Source organism: Lytechinus pictus, chromosome 4 (assembly GCF_037042905.1).
Source record: "Lytechinus pictus isolate F3 Inbred chromosome 4, Lp3.0, whole genome shotgun sequence".
NCBI classification, from domain to species: Eukaryota; Metazoa; Echinodermata; class Echinoidea; order Temnopleuroida; family Toxopneustidae; genus Lytechinus; species Lytechinus pictus.
In genome coordinates this window covers 8,800,156-8,826,129 of record NC_087248.1, presented here as the reverse complement: position 1 = coordinate 8,826,129, position 25,974 = coordinate 8,800,156, and the positions used below count along the sequence as shown (strand labels likewise).

The 25,974-nt window shown below is 36.9% G+C and overlaps 1 protein-coding gene across 1 annotated transcript in view; it reads right to left on the bottom strand.

Moving 5' to 3' along the window:
- LOC129259066 (RING finger protein 17-like) overlaps window positions 1-25,458 on the bottom strand; it is a 59,797-nt gene extending 34,339 nt beyond the window's left edge. The window contains exons 1-16 of the mRNA XM_064098319.1: window positions 25,213-25,458; window positions 22,986-23,095; window positions 21,564-21,673; window positions 20,411-20,475; window positions 19,630-19,780; window positions 18,641-18,776; window positions 17,890-17,970; window positions 17,338-17,438; window positions 13,884-13,999; window positions 12,924-13,125; window positions 12,233-12,354; window positions 11,152-11,325; window positions 9,778-9,939; window positions 7,403-7,595; window positions 3,379-3,463; window positions 2,376-2,450 (exon numbers count right to left, since the gene is read on the bottom strand). Coding sequence (XP_063954389.1) covers window positions 2,376-2,450; window positions 3,379-3,463; window positions 7,403-7,595; window positions 9,778-9,939; window positions 11,152-11,325; window positions 12,233-12,354; window positions 12,924-13,125; window positions 13,884-13,999; window positions 17,338-17,438; window positions 17,890-17,970; window positions 18,641-18,776; window positions 19,630-19,780; window positions 20,411-20,475; window positions 21,564-21,673; window positions 22,986-23,095; window positions 25,213-25,273 — 1,944 coding nt within the window. The 5' untranslated portion in view covers window positions 25,274-25,458. The remainder of the gene's footprint in view (window positions 1-2,375; window positions 2,451-3,378; window positions 3,464-7,402; window positions 7,596-9,777; window positions 9,940-11,151; window positions 11,326-12,232; window positions 12,355-12,923; window positions 13,126-13,883; window positions 14,000-17,337; window positions 17,439-17,889; window positions 17,971-18,640; window positions 18,777-19,629; window positions 19,781-20,410; window positions 20,476-21,563; window positions 21,674-22,985; window positions 23,096-25,212) is intronic.
- Window positions 25,459-25,974: the final 516 nt, after the last annotated feature.

The following is a 25,974-nucleotide window of genomic DNA, read 5'->3' as shown; positions in this document are numbered from 1 at the left end:
GAAGGTAAATTGTTGGCAAATGAGTTGGGAGGTAACTCCCGTCGAACCATCTATTAAACTGTATTTTCATGCAGATTTACTTCGTACCAGAAGTATGTCCCAAATGACGTAATTTAAACATGTTTATGATCGTGGTCTAATTTATACTTCCCCACAAACCCTCATTCTGGAGAATCAACATTTTGAAAAGCACCTTTTTGTGAGCGAAATGAAGATAAGCATAAATGAAACTGTGTTTTGAATGAATCACGTATGAAAACGCTGATTTCAGCCTGAAAAGTAGAAGCATAAACACACCCTTAGATGCTTCATTGTAATATATGTTATAGAAAAACTAAGTATTATATATCATTCTTACTATTTCAGGTGTAACTGATCTTGAAGAACTGATATGAAGTGACAGCTCTATTAACTATGCTTGACAAAGTACCAGGGATCAAGGATAGAACCCAACAAAGTGTCTGGCTGCTGTAATGCAATCATTTCGAACATTGAACTTTGAGTATCACAAAATAGTATATTTCAAATAATAACATTCATCCATCCATTCTTGATTGCAGGAATTATTGCTTGAAAATTAGCAACAAAATCAGGTGAAATGGATTTGTCAAATCTGTTGACACGTATGACATCCATGCTTCTTTTAAATTATATCATACCTGCTTCAATTTTTCAAAGTGTTTCAAAAGCTTTGGCAATAAAAGAAGGGGAACAAACTCTTATCAATTTTCAATACCCATGTTTTACTTCAAAGGTGACGTTGAGACTTTCAAACAAGCTACCTTTTTACAGCTCAACAGATCATACAACAAATTCTGTTCCTGAAAGATATACAGTTGCTTTGTATAATGAAAGTACAGGGGGGATACAGCGGTGTTCAATCAGGCTCAGAATAAATCCTGTAGATAGAGAGGATCAAGGGACATTCATCCTCATTGTCTATTACAATGCTATTATAATGGATGAACACACCAAAAGAAAGTACTTGGAAGTTAATTCCCCCCCAGGCAAAGCATCATGTGAATTGAGTGGTGAAGAATCTAGCATACCTGGGTTGATGTTCTTGCAATGCAAGGCTCAAATTGGGAGTTTCCAAGGACAAATACTATGCTATCAGCATGGAAGAAGATCACCTCCTGCTTCTAACCCTATCCAAAATCATAAGCGTATGATGCAAAAATTTTGGGTGAATGAACACTCAGGTACAGTATTCTGTTGCACCAACTTGGTCAATCATGAAAAAGATGTGTGTGATTGTAATGATTTCGGACTAGATCTGTCAAAGACACCACCATCAAATATTACTGTAGTAGATCCTTGTCCTGAAAAAATGTCAGAACCTGCAGAGTTTCACAATACCACTGATAATAATACTGCTGATACTTTTGAAGACATATCCATTGCCTGTGACTCTACAACTCCATCCATGAATCCTGAAAGAGCACTATTAATTCTTGTGTGTATAGTAACTACATGTACATGTATTGTACTTGCAGGGTATATAAAGTATAAGAATAAAAATCGAAAAACCTCTGAAGACTGTAATTCATCAGAACAAAATGAACCAAATCAAATACCACTGACAGCGAACAAAAACCGATAGAAATTTCACATTATCATTTAATAATCTTATCATTTAATAATCTTATCATTTATATGCCATTCAATCTTATGTAAATATGTTTTGTTTAAAGATTACCCTTGTGCTATTCTTGTGTAAACATAATAGGCCACCTGCTCAAATGTATCATTTATTTGGAGAGAACTCTTGTGCTACTACTGTGTAAAATTTATAGGCTATATACTTACCATAAACTGTCAGTTATTCAATTGCTAATTTGTGTCAACACAATAAAAGAAGCTCTGTGGCTTGCTATTCTTTTTAGTACGTAAATGCGGGTCTATGAAGAAGAATTTATAAGTAAATTGATCAAAACTGAATTTACACCTGTCCCTCTAGCATCTAAGTAAACTAAAAGTAAGGAAAGGGGTATTATGATCATTTATCATTTATGTTTTTCTAATCTATCTCAGAATATTGGACTAACTACCAACACATTGATACGAATTGGTTATCTGTTTCAATCAAACACCAAACTCAAAACACATACAAAGTTGGTTATATGAGCAGTTTTAGTACTATCAATCATAAACTTTATTATCCTATGATTTTTTTTTTTTAATCCAAATCATCATTTAAAATCTTTCTAAAATTTCCTGTCTCATGTTTCACTTTCATAATGGTTCATATAAACAGGTGAAAATTAATGTGATATTCAATTCCCAGTACTATGGCAATTTATAGTAAGGTAATGAAAAACAAAGATAGACATTCAATTTCAGCAAACAGGCCTAGGATGATAATTAAAACTTACACTCATGAGTACAGCTTCTTGGCCCTCCACCATCGCTTGAAAGGCTTCAGATGCTTCTCTTGGCCACCTACCATCCTAAAGATGTGAAGACAATGATGAAGGATTGAAAACATTGATTGATAATTTGGAATATCATCAATTGAAAACAATTTTATTACAAAAATGTATTTATTCTATTTGCATGAATTTATCAACTGATTATTTGCATGTGGTAGTCTGAGTTAGCATTATCTATTTCGAGCAGGGTATTGCAAATAATAATAATAATAATAGGCAAATAATATAATTTGACATTGCTCTGGCTCTAAAAATTGAATATGTGCAATTAATATCTATATTCATATAATTCCATACATATTTATTCATATTCATATCTATTCACATTTATCTATCTTCATATTTATTCATATTCATATTTATACATATCTAAAAATTTTAGTTTAATGTTATATTTCTTACAACTAGTGAAATCACTTTAAGTCGGTGAAAAAGTTGGGCCTTGTTCATCCCACCACACTGGGACTGGCACCTGTACCTAATACGGGCCGATTTGAAAATAAAGCAGTGGGACATTGTTTATATTGATCTATGATGACCACACAGAATCTGTAAACTCATCATATCTACATGTACTTTATTATACAATTTCACAAGGGAGATCTGATTGTATGATTATCAAACAATTTAACAGTCTCCTTTAGGGCATTGTTAAGTGTAAAATAAAGTGTACGATTTTTTAATGTAATTCGACTCAAATTTCAAAACTGTAAGCTTCTAGTTTGATGTTTCAATACAGTTGTTCCATGTTGTAAATGCTGTGATTGTTGGGTACACTCTGTTGTCTTTCTTAGTAATTACATGCTTGCTATGTTCATATGCACTGGAATAAACTACAACTCCACCTAAGGGTTGAAGCAAAAACTCAGTCTACTGTTGAATGTGTAAATTTCTTGATCCATCCAGAATATATTCAATGAATAAGATGAAACAGGAGAAAAATTACCTTCTGTGTTGAAACAATGTCAACCAATGAACAACATAAAGCCATGTCTGGTTCCCGCTCATACTTGGCACGGATCTTACATAAGCTGCAATGAGATAGCAAAAACAAGGAATGATGAATAAGAAGAATTAGTTTTAATGCTACTATTCAAAATAAGGTAAATTGCCACTTGATCTACAGCAACTTTGTCTACTTTCTGTTTGGTTTTGTCTCAAAAAGCCTAATCCTAGTTCATCTCATTGCCATTTACACCCAGGCCTCTACAAAATAAAAATCATCACTTGCCCTGTCGGGCAAGTGATAAAAATATTTGCTTGCCCGATAGAAAAAACTGCTTGCCCGATTTTTTTTTCAAAAATTCTTTTGCTCTTAATTATTATTTTCTGTCCTGGCTGAACTTGATTTACTGGCGCTGCCCTTGGCATTTCTTTATCTTGACTCTTGTTCAAGTTGTTCTGGTCGCCGATCACGACGACAAAAGTCACCTATTTTAGTCTGACGACTCATTGTTTATTTGGTTTGAAGTTGAAGCCAAGTCCTGGCCAGGGTGACCAGATTTCACAACATGAAATACAGGACAATCGACAAAAAAAAAAGATCAAGAAAGAAGGCTACACAGTGTTAGACTTGTGAAAAAAATATACAGAATTGGAAGGGAGGGTGAACGAAAGAATGAAGGAGAGAAAGAGATGAATTGAGAAGAAAGAAAGAAAAAATGAAGGGGAAAATGAAGGAAATAATAAAAAATATAAGAAAGTTCTAATAAAAGAAGGATGAGAGAGAGAATAAAAATAGATAAAAAGGTTTCTGTCATTCTTTGAATTGAATATAGAAAGAAAAAAAAAAAAAAAGAAGGGAAGATGAATAAATGTGTGAAAGTGAAAATAAAGAAGAGAAAGACAAAAAGAAAGTAAGAAAAAAGGAGGAAAGAAAGAATGAAGGAAAGAAGATGTTTTCTTCATTCCTTCATTCTTGGAAAGAAAGAAACAAAGAAAGAAGAAAACAGGAAGGAAGGAAGGAAGGAGGGAAGGAATGAAGGAAGAAAGGGAAAGAAAGTACAAGTGTATAAGGGAAAAGAATAAGGACAAAATGAAATAAATAATGAAAGAAAGAAAGGAGGAAAGAGAGGGAGGATAGAATGAAGGGAGGCCACAATGAAAAAAAAAGAAGAAAATAATGGAAGGATCAAGAGAAAGAACGAAAATAAAAACGAGTGGAAGGGAGAAGGAATGAAGGAAATAAAAAAGGAAAAGTAATAAAGAAGGCAAGTAAGAGAAAGAAGGAAAGAAAGAAAATGAACAGAGAGAGAGAAAGGATCAGGAAATAAAAATAGATATGTAACAAAAAAGGGCAAGAAGGAAGGATAGAAGGATAGAAAAGAAAGAAAGAGGAAAAAGTTCAAACTTCAAGCAAATAAAAAGAAAAACAATCCAATCATATAACAAAAATCCTAATGATATTTGGTGGTTTTTTTATATATTTTTAAAATTAAAAAAAAACTAAAATGTTTTAGAAATGAATAAAATACGGGACGTCTGGTCACCCTGGTCCTGGCTGAGTCAGTCCGAAGCTTGCATGCATTCAGCGCGATCTAGCTCGAGAGTCGACTGGCTCGCGATCGCTCGTGTACGTCCGTAAATGTACTGTAGCGTTGATGTATTAGAGCTCAGAGGACGAGAGAGGGGTTTCCCCAGCTAGCTCCTTCGTCGATTAGTAGCGAATGCGCACAGTGTAGTTTAGAAAGTAAGATGGCAGCCCCCATCGAACGGGACCGCTGGCGATAAATTGGCGCTGATTTGACATGTTTCCACTGTTTTTTGACTGGTATGAGAGATAATTGGCCAATAATTGCAATTTATCAACAAATTATTAAACTTTACTGTCAATTTATCTTTTTCATTTTCAAAACAACCACTTGCCCGATCGGGCAATTGACTTTGAAAAATGCTTGCCCGCACATCAATTTCACTTGCTCCGGGCAAGCGGGTTTGTCGCACCCTGTTTACACCACTTACAATTATGTCAATTTCCAGTTAGACTTTACACATTTTTTTTATATCCACTTTGTCTAACACCTCGTAGTCTGTATGATTAGATCAAATTCACATTCAAATAATTTATTTCCACAATAATATAAAAACATTACAAATATTTACAAAACAGTATACACACACAATTGAAGATGAAAATGAACCAAGTAGGATTCAAACATAATATAAAGAAATGAATTGTTTATGAACTAAATTTGCATTTGACAAAGCAGACCTACAAAATGATATGTAGATGAAGTTGAAATTAGACCATCTGAGCATTAGACTCAATATTATTTAGACTAGGGGAGTATAAGTCCAAGTGAAGGTTTTCCTCGATTTTGAGTAGAATTTAGCTGAGAAGCGCTGTTACCATGGTAAATGTCAGATAAAACAGAACTTGTCAGATGAAACAAAATTTGTTTGATAAAACATACAAGACCTTTCATGAAATGCTATCCAGGTGGGTGTTTCACAAAGCTGTTTGTTAGTTATGAGCGACTTTACAACGACTGGTGATCCTTTTTAAGCGCTTAACACCAATGAAATTTAGTGCACATAAGTTATACAAGATAGGATCACCAGTTGTTCAGAAGGTAAATTGCCAATACGTCTTCTGCTAACTCGTCTACTCACTACATTTACTCTAATGCCATTTCATCCATCAACATTTTGTCTAACAACCATTTGGTCCAATCATCACTTTGTCTAACAGTTCCTTTATGACCATTTCGTCTCATAACCAATAGGTCTAATATCCATTTTATTTTCATTCATAGGGACAGTGATTTTCCGTTTAAAAAAAATTGCCTTTTCCGTTTCAGAAAATCTCAAATTCCGTTTCAGCATGTCAGAAAACGGAAATTCCGTTTCCCCATAGACATTGTACACACGAAAAAGTAACAATTCCGTTTACACATTGAATAGCAAAATCACAACACGTACACTCGCACTGGTCAAAATTTGTATCTGCTACTGTACCAACAACACAATAGAATCCATTCTAATCGGATCTTTGCGGGTGCATAAAATACTTTTACAAACCCATTTAGCATGCATACATCCTCACCTTTCACATTATTAGTATTATTTCACAGTGAAATGATATTTCATCGATAATTTTGGGGTTTTTTGGACATCGTTATCATCAGTCAACGGCTTCTGCCAATCCGCCATCTTGGATTTTAAGACCACGATATCATGCTGTTACATGTTCAAACGTAGAGGGCAGCAACACACGACCGTGTAGTTGAATGACATGTGTGCATGTGAAGCCCAACCCGGCCGGCCGGCCGGGTGCGGGGTACAATCGAGTGTGCTGATGTCGAGTGCAGTCACGATGTGTGAATTGTCATGATAGTAGCGAAGTGAGATCGTGTTTTCTGGGGTTTTGTGGCCATTTAATATTCTCATTTTGTTGTGATTTTGGAGTAATTTCTGTTGCTATTCTGTGTATTTTGAGGGAAAATACGTTTTTCGTGATTTTCCGTTTGAAATGCCACTTTCCGTTTCAAAAGGCCCTTTCCGTGAATTCCGTCCGTTTTCCGCGATCGCGGAAAATCACTGTCCCTACATTCATTTCGCCCAATTAACACTTAGTCCGATTAGACCAAATGGTATATGGAGTAATTGGCTACTGGTCCAACTGGTTATTAGATGAAATGGTGAGTGGACGAAATGGCAATTAGATAGTGGACAAACTGGTGTTAGACCAAATGGAAAATAGAAAACCAATAAAAACCAATGGACCAATAGAAGATAACCGTTCAGAAAGTTGTTCGTAACTTACAAACAGCTTTATAAAGCACCCACCAAGTGGGGTTAACCATGACGGTGTTAGACAATCTGAATGTCAGACCCTCTGCTAGTTGACAAAGTGGGATTAACCATCAGAAATAATGACAATGAAAAGACAAAATGTATCAAAAGCTAAATACACAGTCAACATAATATTTAGTTCGAAAAACATGCCTCAACGTGAACAGACACCTTACCTGGAAACAGGCACCCATTCCGTATTGCCATAATCGATGTAGGTGACCTCGACCTTGGGCTCTTTCTCCTCGTCACCTTTATCATCCAGGTCAAGGGTGCTCTGTCCCCCACCCTGTAGATAGTCGGGGAGGGTCTTGATGATTGCACGGTACCATTGCTTGTCCACAGAAAACTTACAGCAGCAACGAAGACCTGGAAGCAACAAAGTAATTAATTTTGTTTAGCTGTTGACTATTGGAACTCGGTGGTCATTCTACAAAGCATACAGCGGAGTTTGGTATTTAACCAGTAAAAACACAAATCAAATTTTGTCAACTAGATTTGCAATCCTCTGCTCCAAAGGGAATCGGGGAGGGTCTTCATAGATGCACTGTACCATTGCTTGTCAACGGAGAACTTACAGCAGCGAAGCCCTAGAGGGGAACAAGCGAGTATTGGTGTCTGTTTTTATTCATCAATATAGCCCGCTGACGAGTACTAGAAATGGCTGGTTACAGTACAAATCAATGGGATTTATGGAAATTAATATTGTACTGGTAAAAACACAATTAAATCTTTTCAATTAGATTTACAATCCTCCTCTCCAGAGGGAATCGGGGAGGGTCTTAATGATTGCACGGTACCATTGCTTGACCACTGAGAACTTACAGCAGCAACTAAGACCTAGAGAGAACGAAAGAAGTATTCGTGTCGGTTTTAATTAAACAAGTGGAATGCCTCTGGCCGTCTCACCTGCATCACGCGATTCAATATAGCAGCAGTGCTGATTTTGAAAACTACTATAACTCGCACAAGATGTTCAGTGATACTTGGTTACTCTTATTTCCACGTTTTATGAACTAGACCAATACACTTATAGAGATATGATGGCAATTCAAAAAATACCCCCAACGTGGCCAAAGTTCTTTGACCTTACATGACCTTTGACCTTGATCATGTGACCTGAAACTCGCACAGGATGTTCAGTGATACTTGATTACTATTATGTCCAAGTTTTATGAACTAGACCAACACACTTTCAAATTTATGGCTGTAATTCAACAAATACCCCAATTTGGCCAAAGTTCATTGACCCTAAATGACCTTTGACCTTGATCATGTGACCTGAAACTTGCACAGGATGTTCAGTAATACTTGATTACTATTATGTCCAAGTTTCATGAATCAGATCCATAAACTTTCAAAGTTATGATGGTAATTCAACAGATACCCCCAATTCGGCCAAAGTTCATTGACCCTGAATGACCTTTGACCTTGGTCATGTGACGTGAAACTCATGCAGGATGTTCAGTGATACTTGATTAACCTTATGTATAAGTTTCATGAACTAGGTCCATATATTTTCTAAGTTATGATGACATTTCAAAAACTTAACCTTAGGTTAAGATTTTGATGTTGATTCCCCCAACATGGTCTAAGTTCATTGACCCTAAATGACCTTTGACCTTAGTCATGTGACATGAAACTCAGGCAGGATGTTCAGTAATACTTGATTAACCTTATGGCCAAGTTTCATGAACTAGGTCCATATACTTTCTAAGTTATGCTGTCATTTCAAAAACTTAACCTCAGGTTAAGATTTGGTGTTGACGCCGCCGCCGCCGTCGCCGTCGGAAAAGCGGCGCCTATAGTCTCACTCTGCTATGCAGGTGAGACAAAAAGGCTGCCTGTTGACAACTGGGTGGTAACTTCATAAAATTTATGGGAATTATTTTTTCAACCAATCAAAATACTAATATTAAATATTTTCAACTGGATTTACAATATTATTTTGATAATGGTTGGAGAGGAATATTTATGTGGCAGATCAATGGGAATGAGAAAAATGTGTAAAAAGCCTGCTGAACACAAATATCAAATTTCATCAACTGGAGAAACAGTATATTTTGAGAATTGTTGGATACGGTAATGAATAAGGTGGTCAGTTGGGGTCAAAATGAAAGGGAGAATTGAGTAGAAAACCTCTTACATTCCAATCGAATTTAATCACCTTTACAGACAATATTATTTGATAATGGTAACAGAGATGGATCAAAGTGGCAGATAAGAGGGAATGGGGAAATTTACTGGAAAATCCGTTTAAGACAAAAGTTCATCAACTGCATAATTTGCAAATGGTTGGAGGGGGTCTGCATGTACATGTATGTGGCCATCTAAAGCCTTTCTTTAAGAATCACACTCTCAATGGAGGGTGGAGGAAGCTACATCTTTCCTAGATGCACAATTCCGTAGACATCTAAATAATAGGCCTACTGACATTTTCTGCCACCATTCGTTACAAAGTCACATTAACCAAGACACCTTAACAAAATTCTGAGCTATTTTCGGCTACTACCTCCTACTCTCCATTTCAAAGCTTATCCAAATGACTTACCAACTACAAGTGGGTCTGGGATCCTCTTCTTCTTGTCCTCACTCTCGCACACCTTGTACAGTGTCTTCATCATCCTCGCCAAGCGTGGGCGGTCTGATTTCCGCTGGATGTAGAAGCGAGCTGGCGATCGGATGTGGACCACATAAACTAGGTTTTGAGCAGCTGGTGGGAAGAGTACATGTATGAGGATGTTTTTATACATAAATACTTTGAGCATTAGTCATTGCAAAATTACGCCATTAACCCTCCCCCACCCTCCTAGAAGTAAAGGTAGAGAGGACTTGTTGGAATTTCAACCAATAACCCCTAACCAACCTGATAAAACATTGAGATGCATATTGAGAGTGAATTACTGAGGTCCTATGCTTTCACACTCCATTGTAATAAATGGGTCTGCAATAAGAATTTGTCATGAAAAGTTTGTTCAAATCCCTCCGTGTTTTCTAGGATAGCAGAGATGGAGATCTCAAGAATATGCGGTAGAAGTGCCCCAGTTTGCACATAAAAATCCTTGCCATAGCTTTTTCTTTGGAAGAACACATATTTCAGCTGGCACCTCGGTTTTTATGCACTAGGGGTAAAATCATTCACCCAAATACACAGTTCATCACCCTAAATGCACATCTAGAAGTTTTTATATGACACCAAGATAGATCCTTGTCATATGATTGGTTGTTTAATATCGATCATTCCACCTATTTTACAATGACATCATCATCTGTGCAATTTTGGATCCATATGATTTGTACATTGCATGCGTGCACCCAGACGCAAGCGCATGTGTTGTATTACATGTATGTACACAAAAATCAACAGACCGTGCTTGCACTGCATGAGCATATTTCCAAAATTCATAAATTTCAAATGACCGAAGATCTATATTTAGGTATTTAGGTGTCATATAATCCAAATAATATTTTATGTTTGTACAATGGACAGAATACTAAATTCAATGAAAGATTACATGAATGATCAGTTCAACTCGGCTACACCTCGTTGAATGGATCATTCATTTCATCTTTCACCTTATGAAGTATTCTGTCCATTGCACTCATAAACATTAATTATCAGGCCTACCAACCAGTAAACAAACAAAATAGGAGTTATTCATTCACAAAATAGGAGTCACAGCATATTTCCAATAGATGACTGTACAAAATATCTGGTCAAAAAATGAGTTTTCTTTAAAATTTCCCCAAAAAAGGAATAACTCCTTTAAGCAGTAGTTGGCAAGCCTGAATTATTTGTATAACGTAAAATCAAAACATGATCACGCAACTTGCATACACACTGGCTATAAGCTACATCCTTCAATCTATTTTAGAACTGTAAAAATGATTTAGAGACATAATGACCCGTCCCCCTGCAACCAACCTGCTGAACAAGAAGCCATGATCTTGGATGCAGCTTGTGATGGTGTCCTCCTGGTTGCTGTTGTTGTTGTACTGGTCTGAAGTTGTGATGGAGATGTGGTCCCATTCTGAGATGCTATATGGTTCTTGGTTTTGGGTGCTTTCTTCTGTTCTCCCTTACCCTTGGCACTGGTAGCTTCAACATCAAAGAATGAGAGAGAGAGAGGTAGAAAGAGTTTAAGTGATGATCCCCTATTGCAATATACTTGTGTCTGTGTGTATAAAGAATGATGGATTTTTTCCCATGTAAACATTCAATATGCTTCTTTCATTTCCCTATCAAAAAAGATACTTGTGTATGAAAAATGATGGATTTTTTTTTCTCAATTAACATTTAATATGGTTCTCTCAATATCTTATTTTTATTGAAACAGATTCTACATCAGGATGGAACAACCTTTGCAAAGGCGCCTTGAACCATGGTCTAAGACTAGAATAAATCGTGGGAATGTACAAGCAAAACTTAGTTTTCACAATATTATGATTATGCTAACCAAGCTAAATTCCCATGATTCAAAGAAAATGTTGTTGTATTTATCATTTCCAGATAGTTTGTAATTGATCATAACATTTGGCTAACAATACTTAAACTGCACCTAAGTGGAAGAGCCATGGTGTAGTGGTTCTGACTATCGCCTTGTAAACAGAGGGTCGTGTATTCGAATCCCACCGCAGTCTCGCGTCCTTTGGCAAGGCATTAATCCACACTTTGCCACTCTCGACCCAGGTGTTAAATGGGTACCCCGTAGGATGTGAAAGTTATTGTATGTTTGAATTTGCGATGAATGCAAGGAATGCTCCCCAGGGAGTGGAAATTGTGCACATTTCGTGCGGGATTGAAATTAATCAAATGACCGGGGTCGTAATATGCTGTAAAGCGCTTTGGGCCAATATGGGAAAAGTGCTATATAAAAACTAGCTATTATTACATTATTACTACAGAGTAGAAATAAGCCAGAGTTCAGAATGAATTCAAAGAACATTATCAATTGCTAACTTGAGCAATGAAAGGTATACATCACTAAAAGAAATTAAATACTTACTTTTTAATTCACTTTTTCCAGCGGAGGAGATGGAGAAAAGCTTTGAGTTGTTAAGGATTGCATCTGCAATCTTTGGTTGCACATAATCAGCAGGTAGCTCATCTTTTGTCTTCAGATCCCAGCTAAGGATTACACATCAGAAAAGAAAATGAAGTTAGTATTAAAGACTGAGCTAAGGCACAGTATCTTAAAAAACAAAATAGATTTTTGAAGAAAATCAAGGTATTTCAGAAATGGTAAACGAGAGCCACAGTGTCAATGCTGCAGGCTGTAAGCTAATAAATGAAAGTTCAGAGAGCAAGCATTTGTAAATTCATGTATAGATTAAAACGGTTAAATGACATTTGCTCTGATGACGAATGCTCAGGGCTTTATTTGGTCTAATATATATGGTTTTATGTTAGGTTTACGGTTAGGTTTAGGATACATACAAGATATAAGTGTTAAATCCAGGGTTGAAGTTATTCCTTTAGTGTGCAGAATTTACAGCAGAGCAATGCTCGCTGGAGAAAATGTCATAGAAACCTTTTCATTGCAGCTTTCCCTCACTACCCATTGCTCTCTCTATGAGAAACCTGATTGTTAATGAAAAGCCGCTTGTAGGATTCCAGCATGAAAGATGTGGCTCAGACAATAAACCTTAACTAGTAACGTATTAAGTAAATATTGTAAAAGATGCCAACGAACATACCTTGTTCTGCCTGTAGTATCAATCGAACCATGTGCCATGACGTGCTGAACAATCTCATTACCGGACTTGAATCCAATCGGTTCATCCTGACCGCCATCTTGAATCACATGACAAGGCAGCTCCGCGGCCGAGTTGAGGATACTGATCATCTCTGTCAGGTTTGGGGATGTATCCGATGAATCTTGCAGTGAATTGGCTACATCTAATCACAAAGAAAAATTAATGGATTTATCATTTCAAATTCATAAGTATGACAGTGATGGCGTTTTACAATAGAGTCCGTCAAATAATTAGCTTATTCAATTCACATACAATACTGAATTTGAACAAAATATTAGATCAAAAGAATGATGATGATATTTATGAGGATGACGTATAGCCCCCCCCCCCCCCCCCCCCACCCACTCCCCGACCAACAGCCCCAAAGAGTCCAGCAAGGTTAGGGTTAGGATCTTTTTACTTTTCTTTTCCATAACACAAGAGTTCATAATTAAAAATTGATATTTAAAGGGAAATAAAATAACTAAGGCAATGAGCATGCAAGATTAGAGAAGGACAATAATAATATATTATGGAAGCCCACTGCAGGTAGAATAGTTCCTTTAATGATGCAGCAATCCTGGGTAAATAAAAGAAAGCTATATCATTATATCTTTTAAAGCTGTTGTAATGATCAAAGTTATTATCCTCATCATCATCATCATCACAATAATCGTCGCCATCACCATAATCATCAATCATCTTCCCTTTAACCATCATCATCATCAAAATCATCATCACCATCATCATCACCATCACCATAACCATCATCCCTATAACCATCATCATCATCAAATTCATCATCATTATCATTCTCATCCTCGTATGATCATCATCATCATTGTATTAGTAATCATCATAATAAAAATCATGGCTATGACCATCATCACCAGCATCCTCCTCCTCCTTTTATCGTATTACCTGACATGACTGTTTCCAGTCTGCTGATGTTGTTTTTCAGACTTCGTTCCATCTGACCAAGATGGTGAAGTCTATCAGCCTCACTGTCACTCAGTTCTTGAAGAAGCATGGTTTCTCTGCAAATTGGTAAAGAAACGCAACATATATTATGGACTGCTGTGAATGGTAAAGTTACCAGTCACTGTATGCTTGAACACACATAAATCAACTACAAACTTAGAGGAGCGAACTAGTCAATGCTGTGTATAGTCCCTCATTGACAGTGTGTTATACATGTAAACAAGTGGAATGCCTCTGGCCGTCTCACCTGCATCACGCGATTCAATATAGCAGCAGTGCTGATTTTGAAAACTACTATAACTCGCACAAGATGTTCAGTGATACTTGGTTACTCTTATTTCCACGTTTTATGAACTAGACCAATACACTTATAGAGATATGATGGCAATTCAACAAATACCCCCAACGTGGCCAAAGTTCTTTGACCTTACATGACCTTTGACCTTGATCATGTGACCTGAAACTCGCACAGGATGTTCAGTGATACTTGATTACTATTATGTCCAAGTTTTATGAACTAGACCAACACTTTCAAATTTATGGCTGTAATTCAACAAATACCCCAATTTGGCCAAAGTTCATTGACCCTAAATGACCTTTGACCTTGATCATATGACCTGAAACTTGCACAGGATGTTCAGTGATACTTGATTACTATTATGTCCAAGTTTCATGAATCAGATCCATAAACTTTCAAAGTTATGATGGTAATTCAAAAACTTAACCTTAGGTTAAGATTTTGATGTTGATTCCCCCAACATGGTCTAAGTTCATTGACCCTAAATGACCTTTGACCTTGGTCATGTGACATGAAACTCAGGCAGGATGTTCAGTAATACTTGATTAACCTTATGGCCAAGTTTCATGAACTAGGTCCATATACTTTCTAAGTTATGCTGTCATTTCAAAAACTTAACCTCAGGTTACGATTTGGTGTTGACGCCGCCGCCGCCGTCGCCGCCGCCGTCGGAAAAGCGGCGCCTATAGTCTCACTCTGCTATGCAGGTGAGACAATAATAAAAACTACCTTTTCAGAAAACTCTTCATAATATAGAGAATTAATTAGCCATCGGTTTTACTTCTTTAGAGAAAACAAAAAAGTTTTTGAGGGATTAGTGCTTGTTTTGCAACCTGGCGACTGTAACGCAAAGATTAGCGATCAATCGCTTGATGAACCGACCAATCAAGATCATTGTTACATGCGCATTTGGCTCGAAATACTGACCAGTAAACAATCAGAAGTGTTCTTTCATATTTGCTATTCATCGCTAAGCTTTTTGTTACGGGGCCCTGGTAACACAATCATTACAGCATATGACTGTATTGAGTAGTGAATTAGTATTATTTGAGTGCGCCTATATTACAAGACTACACTTTTCAGAATGATGCATGATGGGTCAGGAACCTGGCTATATTTGAGTAGTTGAAGACATGAGGTGGTGCCATTAAGGTCACATGTACATATTTGCTTTAAAACATCAGCTTGCCAATATTATCAAGCTTATTTTTTCACTACACCAATCCCAGGTTTGTTACTGTCCAATAAATCTGAATTTCAATGACCATCAAATGGGAATTTAGTTACTAAAAATAAGATAAAAAATATGAAAAATATGCTTTTAATGGACCACAAAACACGATTTTTTTCTCAATAATATCATTGTAAATGTTGATCAAAGTCTACCTAAATACTGAGGCAACATATTGGTCTTGTGAATGTATTAAGCAGCTTCTTATAAACATTAAGGCACAGAGAAAGGAAGGGTTTTATTATAAAGGAGATGGGTACCTTTATTGTAATTACTTCCTGTTTCAACAATCAAGCACACAGGGCTATAAACTGTCCCATTGTCTTTGCTTCCTGGAACTTTTCATTGACTAGATCCTGATTAATATTATAAAGTAGCAAATTGTTGAGAATGTTAAATTACACCCAAATAGTAGCATGAAAACTATATTAGGGACAAAATTTGTATGAAAATATTCTTTGTAGACCCAAATGTATGAAGAAGGCTATTGCATTCCAAAACCAACATGAGCGGTTTCCTTCTCGACGAAAGCTTTGTGAAGTACCACCTTTCAGTCTGGAGTAGACCTCATAGTTTATGTAGAAATTTCACGACAGGGACCATTTTATAAAACTTGTTATAATACCAAATTTGCAAGACAAAAGTTAATAGCTACTCAAATCCTTCAATCTGATTGCCTGATAGTAAAATTGTTATAGAAATTGTGCATTTGTTAATCATTATAACAAGTCTTAATGAAATGGGACCCAGAACTGCAGTGTACTTGTATGGTGCAAAATGTGTTCATGGCTCATATGCATGGATGGCAAAAAACTTTGAGCAACATTATTCTTTTGTTATTTTTGTTTACAGATATTGTGGCCTTTTGTGAACACTGTCGCTCTGTTTCAATATTACAGCCGACAGGGACTTGGACCTGAAAGTATTTTAAATCAATCTTGACTATGGAAAGTAATCAATACCAAAATTTATCATCTTGAGTGTCTAAGTCCAATTATCTGACTCATGTAGGCATGATATGTCATTATCTATGAGAAAGCACAATACATATGCCATAAAGACAATCAATTATGATATCTATGGCTTCCATGGTTAAGACTCGCTTGAATTTATGAAACATTTTAAAGCATGGGCCTAAAAGTCAAATGGAGTACTTGAAGCTCCTTCCAACTTCAAATGTGTTGGAAAGGTTTTGTCTATGCCTTGGAGTTTCTCAAGCCAGAGCCAATTCTAGTCACAAAAAAGCCTGTCCATACACCATAAAGTAAGGCAAAGCAAACTTAATAACAATAATATATAGCATTTATGAGGCGCCGATTTATCCAATTTCCTATTCAATGGCACACTATATATTACCCCGGATGTAGCTCTAGCTGCTAAAGGTGCTTGGTGCATTCAAGGAATTAATCCTGCCGGGTACCTATTCACTTCACCTGGGTTGAGTGCAGCACAATGTGGATAAATTTCTTGCTGAAGGAAAACACGCCGTGGCTTAGATTCGAACCCACGTCCCTCTCATTGAAAGACGAGATTTGTAACCACTAAACCAAGACGATTTAAAGATGGATAGCCATAGGTTTAACATTGTAGTTTAACTATGGATAGCCACAGGTTCAATTCATCAGCTCAACTGACACTCAAATAATTCAAAACAATCTGGAAGTAGTAACTAAAAAGCTTTCTTCATTATCAAAGTATGACGAATGACCACAATAAACATTGGAAATATACAACGTAAACAAATTTTTGATATTTTTGGTTTCCCATTATCTTAGCACAGTGCTAGACCAGACCTTAGAAGATGGCCTTAGTGATTAAGTCAACTGATCAATGCTCCTCATAACAGTATCACATTGCTATATTACCTTCTTTGGAGCAGGGCATGGAGGTTTAAGAACCTTGATCTTATTTCCTCGGACGCAGGGCTGGATTCTCTCTTCACTTTGGTAATTGCCTTGTCAATGGACTGTTTCAAAAAGGGGGGAAATATCTCAAGTACACGTACAAGTAAATTACAAAATACATGAACATCCATAAAACTGACTTCTATTTCAATTTTCTAAATCTTTGATATATCCATAGGAGTTGTATTACAACTCAACCATATCAGTACCATAATTTTTTTTTTTCATTTTCTCATAAAGATGCACCAGCAGAAGTCAATCAACTAATAGAGAGCTCAAAACGCACCAACCAATATACAACAATGTAATGTAAGAATACAAAAAGATTACAGTCAGTTTGTTTCATAGAGCTTTGAAATGAAGTCATGAAGTGTCTTGCTAATGATTTAAAATGAGAAATGTAAAAAGAAAATCTTTACATCTGATTGGCTAAAACAAAATTCGCGGATGAAAATCACAAACTACTTCATGAAATGCTTCTTAGGAGTAAATTATCCAAGAATGTCTACTTACCACATTAGAGTAATACAATTTCTTGAGGACATCTTTTGCTATATCAAATGCAGGCTTCAAAAGGTCTTGAACGTTGGCATTCTGTGTTGGGAAAAAAAATCTTAATAAACAAAATCTGCAATAATCTGTACACAATGACGAATCCCAATTTTTCTGAACAAGAACAAATTTCTTTCACACAAGGCTTACTGTACAATTGATTTTCAGAAGGCAGGAAGTTTATAAAGTATCGGTTCCAAAGTTCACAGCTGTAAATGTGGTCTGGATGATTACCTCAATCTGCTTTATGATGGATCAGTTGAAACGGTTCAATTTATAGTCGGGATTTTTTTTGAAAGGAAATATACTTACTGATGAATATCCATTTCATTTGATTTGGAGAAACGGCTAGTATTTCCTTCACTTGGATCGTAACCATCATTCAACATCTTGTTCGGCATTTCTAAAAGAACCAATTTCTGTTGCTGACTCAGGATCCTTCAAAGGAAATTTTGCTTTCAGGGGCCCGTAACACAAAGCATAGCAATGATCGTAGAACATTTTTCCTCGATTGATTCCACTGACTACATTGTACAATCATACGTGAAAATCAAGCTCACAATAAATTGCTAACTTTTGTTACGGGACCCTTGTGAATACTTTTATTTACTCGAACTAGAGGATTGAGCTGGATCACACTGCACACAAAGTTAAAGCAGGAAAGTTGCTAAATGCAGGCGTTGACAAATCCACAATACCCTTTTTAGCCTACCTGGTCTCCTATTGATATGATTTGATGTCCTTTATGCTCTCCCGTCAGGCCACAGTATGCACAGATCGGCTTGTCGTCATCTTTACAGTAGAACTCTCTTGGCATATTGTCATGCTCTTCACATCCGTACACCCCTCTGTTAATATGAAGAGAGAGGGATTTATCATTTGAACATGTAGAATGCTTCACATGGAAACATATAATGTGAATGTAATATGATAGCTCAGCGTAATATGATAGCTCAGTCAGTAGAGCGGAGGTTTTGTATTCCGGTGACCCAGGTTCGATTCCCAATTGGTGCACTAGTGCCCTTTGGTAAGGTATTTACATGTAAATGATGACAACCCTATGTGTAGCTTGCACTTGAACAGGCTGTGAAGGGGGTTACCCTTTTTCAGTCCCAGGAAAAAGCGGTTCCAGTCCCTAGTTACATGTACATGTATACTTGGTCTGGGTTGACTACCCATTCCATCTTTTTCTCATTGTCTTGGTAAATATAGGTCATTTTTCATCATATCATGATAGAAACATCAGGCCAAATTTCTAAATGTGACCTGCCTCCCCAAAAAACAAGTATATATGATGAAAATGACAATTTGAGATCTCTATTGAGCTTGAAAAGGGCACATTTTAAGCTTTAAAATGGTATATAACTTGACAAAATTTAATGTAAAAGGAATTTGGTGAGAGATTTAAAGACTAAGAAGAAAACAAGGTTTGAAGTTTGAGGTTCACTCAAGGACCAGAGGTGCACACTGTGCAATCTCAGTGAAACTTCCGAACAGTCAAGAACAATTGGTGCCAAAAAAACTCTTGTATCTTGTCTTCTATTTCATTACTATTTAAAGATAAGCTCATTTTTTAATGTTCACTTTTAGAGTACCATATTACTATTTTGTATATCTACAGAGACCGTTCCATGGCGACTTATTGTTGTTTTATTTAGTGGCAGGTCAAAAATACAAAAATAGAAGAAAAAAAAAACTTACATCTGTATTTGGATCCTGTGATGAGGGTTCTTGCTCTTGGAGTTGTTTTTGTGTAGCTTGCTCCAGCATTTATCACAGAGCTCCTCGTCACACTGCTCACACCGACAGGAAGCAGATTCCTGGCTGCATTCTTCACAAAGGGCTCGGCCTCCTAAAGAGAAACAGGTAGAGAGGGAGACATCATTTTACACCAGAGAAAGGCAAGTTGAAAATTTTCACAGAAGCATTTTTCTTTCTTTTGTCTGTGGTATCACTAACAGGGTCTCGTTATTGAAAAAAATACACAAATAACCTAAATCCATTTTCTCCTCCTCCTCTCCCTCCTCTTTCACCGACAAAAACTGCTCATTCCTTCTTCCCCTTTTCCCTTGTCTTGTTCATCCTTGTCTTACTCTTCCCTCCACCCTTATCCTCCCAAACCTCCTCCCTCTCCATGTCTTTCTCCTTCTCACTCTCCTTCTTTCTCTCCCTCTTCCTCATCCCCTCCTTGAAATAAATCTGCCATACTTTGGCAAAAGGAAGCAAGTTACAAACTATCATTTGTTGTAAATGAGCAATGTGTGTTCATCATTTACATAGGCATCAATGCAATTTAACAGCATATTTTCTTCAATATCTTTCCATAGAATGACCATTTCTTCCCCAAATTTTGCCTGAACGTGCAACACACAAAGGGCATTTCAAAAACAATAACTCAAATTTGACTGATGTTTCACTTGTTTCCTTTTGCCAAAGTTGGGCAGAAATGCACAGAAGAATGAAGTGTACAAAGAAGAAGTACCTTTGAGTGCCTTTCCCTTAAACTTTGTTTTCTCTTGTCTGGTCTGAAACTCAACCTTGTGTGCACTTGAATCATGAAGAGAGAGCAAGTTAAAAGAGAGTATCAGAAGAGCAAATAAGATGAAGCAGGTAAAAATTATGAAATAATGAGCGAGGCAAGGCATAACATACTTTAGCAAACAAGGCAAACATATTTTATGCATTATATTGCAGCTACTGGAACCATTGTATTGATTTATCTCTTGCCCATTGATATTTGGAGAAGAGTTTGACTACTATTCTTTTAGTACCATCCACTGAATGACTGGGGAAATGCTTGCTTAAAGATCAAGTCCACCTCAGAAAAATGTTGATTTTAATAAATAAAGAAAAATCCAACTAGCATAATGCTGAAAATTTCATCAAAATTTATGACATTTTAAAATTTCGCTTATTTTTCACAAAACAGTTATATGCACAACTCAATGACATGCAAATGAGAGAGTTGATGATGTCCCTCACTCACTATTTCTTCTGTTTTTTATTGTTTGAAATATAGAATATTTCAATTTTTACAGATTTGACAATAAGGACCAACTTGACTGAACCATAAAATGTTAAGGCGATGGTAATTCCACATATCAGGGAGGAATGAAACTTTGTTTCAAGGACAATGAGGAGAAAATGGGAATAAACCATTTTTCAGATAATGAAATACAAAAGAAATAGTGAGTGGATGACATCATCAGTCTCCTCATTTGCATACCGACCAGGATGTGCATAGAACTGTTTTGTGAAATTAAGCGAAACTTTAAAATGTCATAACTTTCTTATTTTACATCCGATTTTGATGAAATTTTCAGTGTTATGCTCGTTGGATTTTTCTCTTTTTATTCAAATCAACTTTTTGTTGGGGTGGACTTGTCCTTTAAAGAAACCTAGTTGAATATTCATCATGGTTTGCAAAAATAGCACACAAAACTGAACACACAACAAAGCCCAGACCAATGTACATCCCCAATAAAATCAAAGTTTCTTCCTACATTATGTTGAGTGAGACACAAATACTGTACATCAAGTTACACAGGTAATTCCTGTAATTCACTCAAAATATATTTGCGATGGACTTCAACATCATAATTCTTAAAAAGAAATACCCAAACTAGAATACTCACAAGAAATCTGGCGTTTTGTTGTTGTACGTCCAAGCTGCTTGACCCAAAGCATAGAAATCAGGTGGTAGTTCCTTGAAGCTGACCTCGCCCGCTGGTAAAGGAGTGGATACCTGGAGGAAGGATGTGGGTGTATTGCCAGAGGAATGGAATAAGTATTATAATAATAGTATAGATATATGGACTGCTTTGAGAGGCATGGTTGTTTCTAGAGGCTCAAGGGGACCGCAACGCGACTATGCCCGAGGGCTTTGCCCGAGGGCATGGTCTGGCCGATGCGGTACCCGCGAGCCGAATAGAAACAACCATGTCTCGAATATAAAAGCAGTCCATATATATTTTATGAACCGAATTATTAAACAAAGCTAACGACAATTAACATTAGATCTACCCGTCCTAACGTTGTCGTTTGTCAATACCTAACTGTCCCAGGCTAAGGTTAAGTAACGACATGAACGAGTTAAACGTTTATTGTTAGAAAGTGCAGTGACCGTCTAATCTTTTCACCTGACTCACCTTTTGCGAGCATGCATTTTAGCGAACTTCCCCAAGACTTGATGATTGATATACATCCGTTATGTCCTTAATAAGCTAGTTTTATTTTCAATAAATGCCATATATTTTAATAGGAATTAACAAGCAAAAGTCAAAGATCGGCATCGTTCCATCGATATGTCATATCCGTTGCGCGCACTTGCGCAATAAGCGCGTAAATGCGCGAATTGTCTAAAACTTTCGATCAAATCGCGCGGATATTTATGGTATCCGTAATCACCGCAGAAAGCAACATTTTGCATGCAATCAAATGGGGATTTCAGCCAAATTTTGCTATGCCCGTCGTTAAGGGGCGGATCAGGGGGCAACGGGCAGAAATCTTGTTAACTATGCCCGTTGCCCTTGGTTACCACCTTAGTTTTTTGTTTTGAAGGCATGGTCGTTTACATGACCTCAGTTTTGACCAATCAGAGGAACGGATTATTCGACATTCTTAAAGAGAGGTTTATAACAAATACTATTATTTACCCAAGATGGCCACTAAGACTATTAGTTCATTTTCAAGCAGCCCAGCATAACATAATATGTTATTATCAACATTCTGAAATACCTTCAAAATCTCTGGAAATCAAGAGTCAATTCATTATTTGCTCTGTGCAATACGAAATATTGGGCTGCTGTATTATTTCCATAGGTGATGCGACCAACCATGAAGCAATGATAATTTACTACAGGAATCCAATGTAAATCCGAATTAAATATCAATGAAGCAAATATGTTTTCTATGAGGATCAAAGTGTGTTATTGGTTCATGCAATGGAATCTATAGGCATTATTTTGTCTACTCATTTTTAACAATGACCTTGATTAACAGAAGCAAGCAAGTGCTGGTGACGGTGGGTCACCTTTACTATGGAAAGTGATACTAACCTTACACTGTGGACAGACCAATTCATGCTTCAGGTATTTGTAGATCCTGGCAAGGCAAGCCTGACAAAATGTATGTCCACACTTCAGAATCAGGGGCTGAAAGCTCCCACCTGAACAGACAATCCAAAAACATCAAACAAAAAACTCAACCAAAAAAAAAATGATGGTAAAAATTGAAATTACTTAAGTTTAATTTTTTTTTTTTTTTGGGGGGGGCAACATTAAAAATCAACGTCCAAAAAAATTTACAATTGCAGTGATACTACATAAGAATAATGAGCCACCTCCTGTAAAAAAAAAAGGCAACATAAGTGAATGCTTGAGGGTGAGGCCTAACAGCAAAACACTGGCTGATGATTCATAAACATAATTTTTCTGATAAAACTTGGAATTTACAAAAAAATGTTTAAAAACTCCTTGAAACAGATGGCTGCCAACTGTCTATGTGATGTAAAGACAATGTAATATGTAACAAGTGGAGCGCCTCTGGCAGTCTCACCTGCATTACGCGATGCAATATATCAGCAGTGCTAACTTTGAATACTATAAAATAATTATTCACAAAAAACACCATTCATATCATCATCATCATCATCAGTGTACGGAAGAAGAAGGCAAGCCTGTTGAGACTTCCGGTCGTTCCTTCTGATAGTACTTGTTCCAACTTGACTATTTTAAATGTCTTGTAAAATTACATGCATGCATGTTGCGTGGAGGGTGGACGGATTCTTTTTATTTTTTTTAGGGAAGAATTTGATGATGGCAAGACCAATGTTTGTCCAGCCTATGTTTGAAAGAGTCAATAGAGGGTGCCGACACAACAGATGGAGGAAGATTATTCCATAGGTCTACAACCCTCTGACTAAAACTGTTCCTCCTTAAAGTGGTATAAGACCTCTCTTTATAATGATACAATATTACGTTCATTGACCCTAAATGACATTTGACCTTGATCATGTGACCTAAGACTTATCAGTGCAGTGATACTTGATTACCCTTTGTCCACAATTCATAAACTATATCCATGAACTTTGAAAGTTATGATAGCAATTTAATAACTACCTCCAACATGGCCAAAGTTTGTTGACCTTAATGACCTTGGTCATTTGACCTGAAACTCGCACAGGATGTTCAGTGATACTTGATTAACTCTTATGTCCAGGTTTTATGAACTAGACCAATACAATTTCAGAGTTATGATGGTAATTTGACAAACAAATACCCACAAAATGGCCAAAATTCATTGACCTTTGACCTTGGTCATGTGACCTGAAACTCGCACAGGATGTTCAGTGATACTTGATTACTCTCATGTCCAAGTTTTATGAATCAGATCCATAAACATTCAATGATTCAAAGTTATCATGGTAATTCAATAAATACCCCCAACTTTGCCAAAGTTCATTGACCTTAAATGACCTTTGACCTTGGTCATAGGTCAGTGACTTGAAACTCCGGCAGGATGTTCAGTAATATTAGATTACCCCTATGGCCAAGTTTCAAGTTATGCTGTCATTTCAAAAACTTAACCTGCTTCGGTTAAGATTTGATGTTGACGCCGCGGACGCCGCCGTCGGAAAAGCACGCCTATACATATACTCATTCTGGCTCTGCTGGTGCTATGCAGGTGAGACAAAAATAATATAAAATATCATCACCGAGTCCACAAGCTGGCTAGGCCAATTGCACGAAAAGGTCTTTCCAAAGACCGGCTTTCATGTCGCCTATTTATTATGATGCGACATGTGGCACACGTTTTCAATAAATTGTCTGTTAAATAAACAAAATCATTGTTTATCATGTTTATAGGCCTATGATGGCATTGAAGTACTCAGTAGTCAGTACTACTATCATGTTTATAAAATCAATGGTGTCATGAAATTGTATGAAAATTGATTTTAATTAAATTTAAAGTAAAGCTAGCTAAGACAAGTAACAAATTTATTTGTTTATCATAATAATTTCAGAAACATCCCACATACAACGCATAGAAGATGGGCGACACGAAAGACGGACCTGGCCCTGGGTCGGAAATACCCTTTCGACTCGTGCAATCGGCCCCTGGCCCTGGAATTGGCCTTGGGCTTGGACAGACGGGTATTGTTGTTGTATCTAAAGACTATATACCAACACGGCAGAGCGACTGAGCTGCGGGGGAGCTCCGCGCTCCCCGTACCTCCCCCGGCGAAAGGACGAAACTAGTAAAGCGGTGAAGTCCATACATTACCTTGCACATGGGGTCCGGCATAATTTCGACGGCAATTCGGGCATTTTGGAGCTCGATACATTGTGTCAAAATGTAAGGGTCTTTATAAGCTACTAATTTAGCATAGATGACGCCTCATACAGCTATAATTCTCATTAAAGCCCAATGTTTGGTCAACGATTATGGTAAAAAGCAACGATTTGACGACGAAACTGTTCACGTTAACGAAATTTGACGGTATATAGTATATGGTACGCGAAGTGGGGGGGGGGGGGATTTAATACTCTGTGTATTTTCCAAATGAAATGCCCTGAAAATGTCTTTAATTTCAACCAGTGTTTCAACAGATCCAAAACAATTTTCCCGAAACTGAATCCCTGAAAAAAAGATGAGAGAAAACAAAATCTAGAGGCACTTCAGTGATTGAAAATTCATCAGATTAATTCATGGGGAGTCTACGCTCTCTCGACCCCGTGACTCCATGGCAGGGGGCGCGGAAACGGAGGGCTGCGGGGGCTCCATCCCCCGCACTCTTTTCCAAAACCGTGTACAAAACGTAAACAATTACCATCTGATTATGATTTTTTGCACGGTCAGCCCCCACTTTCAAAACCGTTAATTCCGAGGCCCCTGCAATGCTCGGTGATTGAAAGTAATTAAGCTTGTTTAATTGGCAAAGATTTTTCAATAATTGACGTTGTTTACGTTGAGTAGGCACGGAAATTTGTGCATTAGCATTAATTGTTCAACTTTATTTTAGACTAAAAAATACCGAAGTGATGA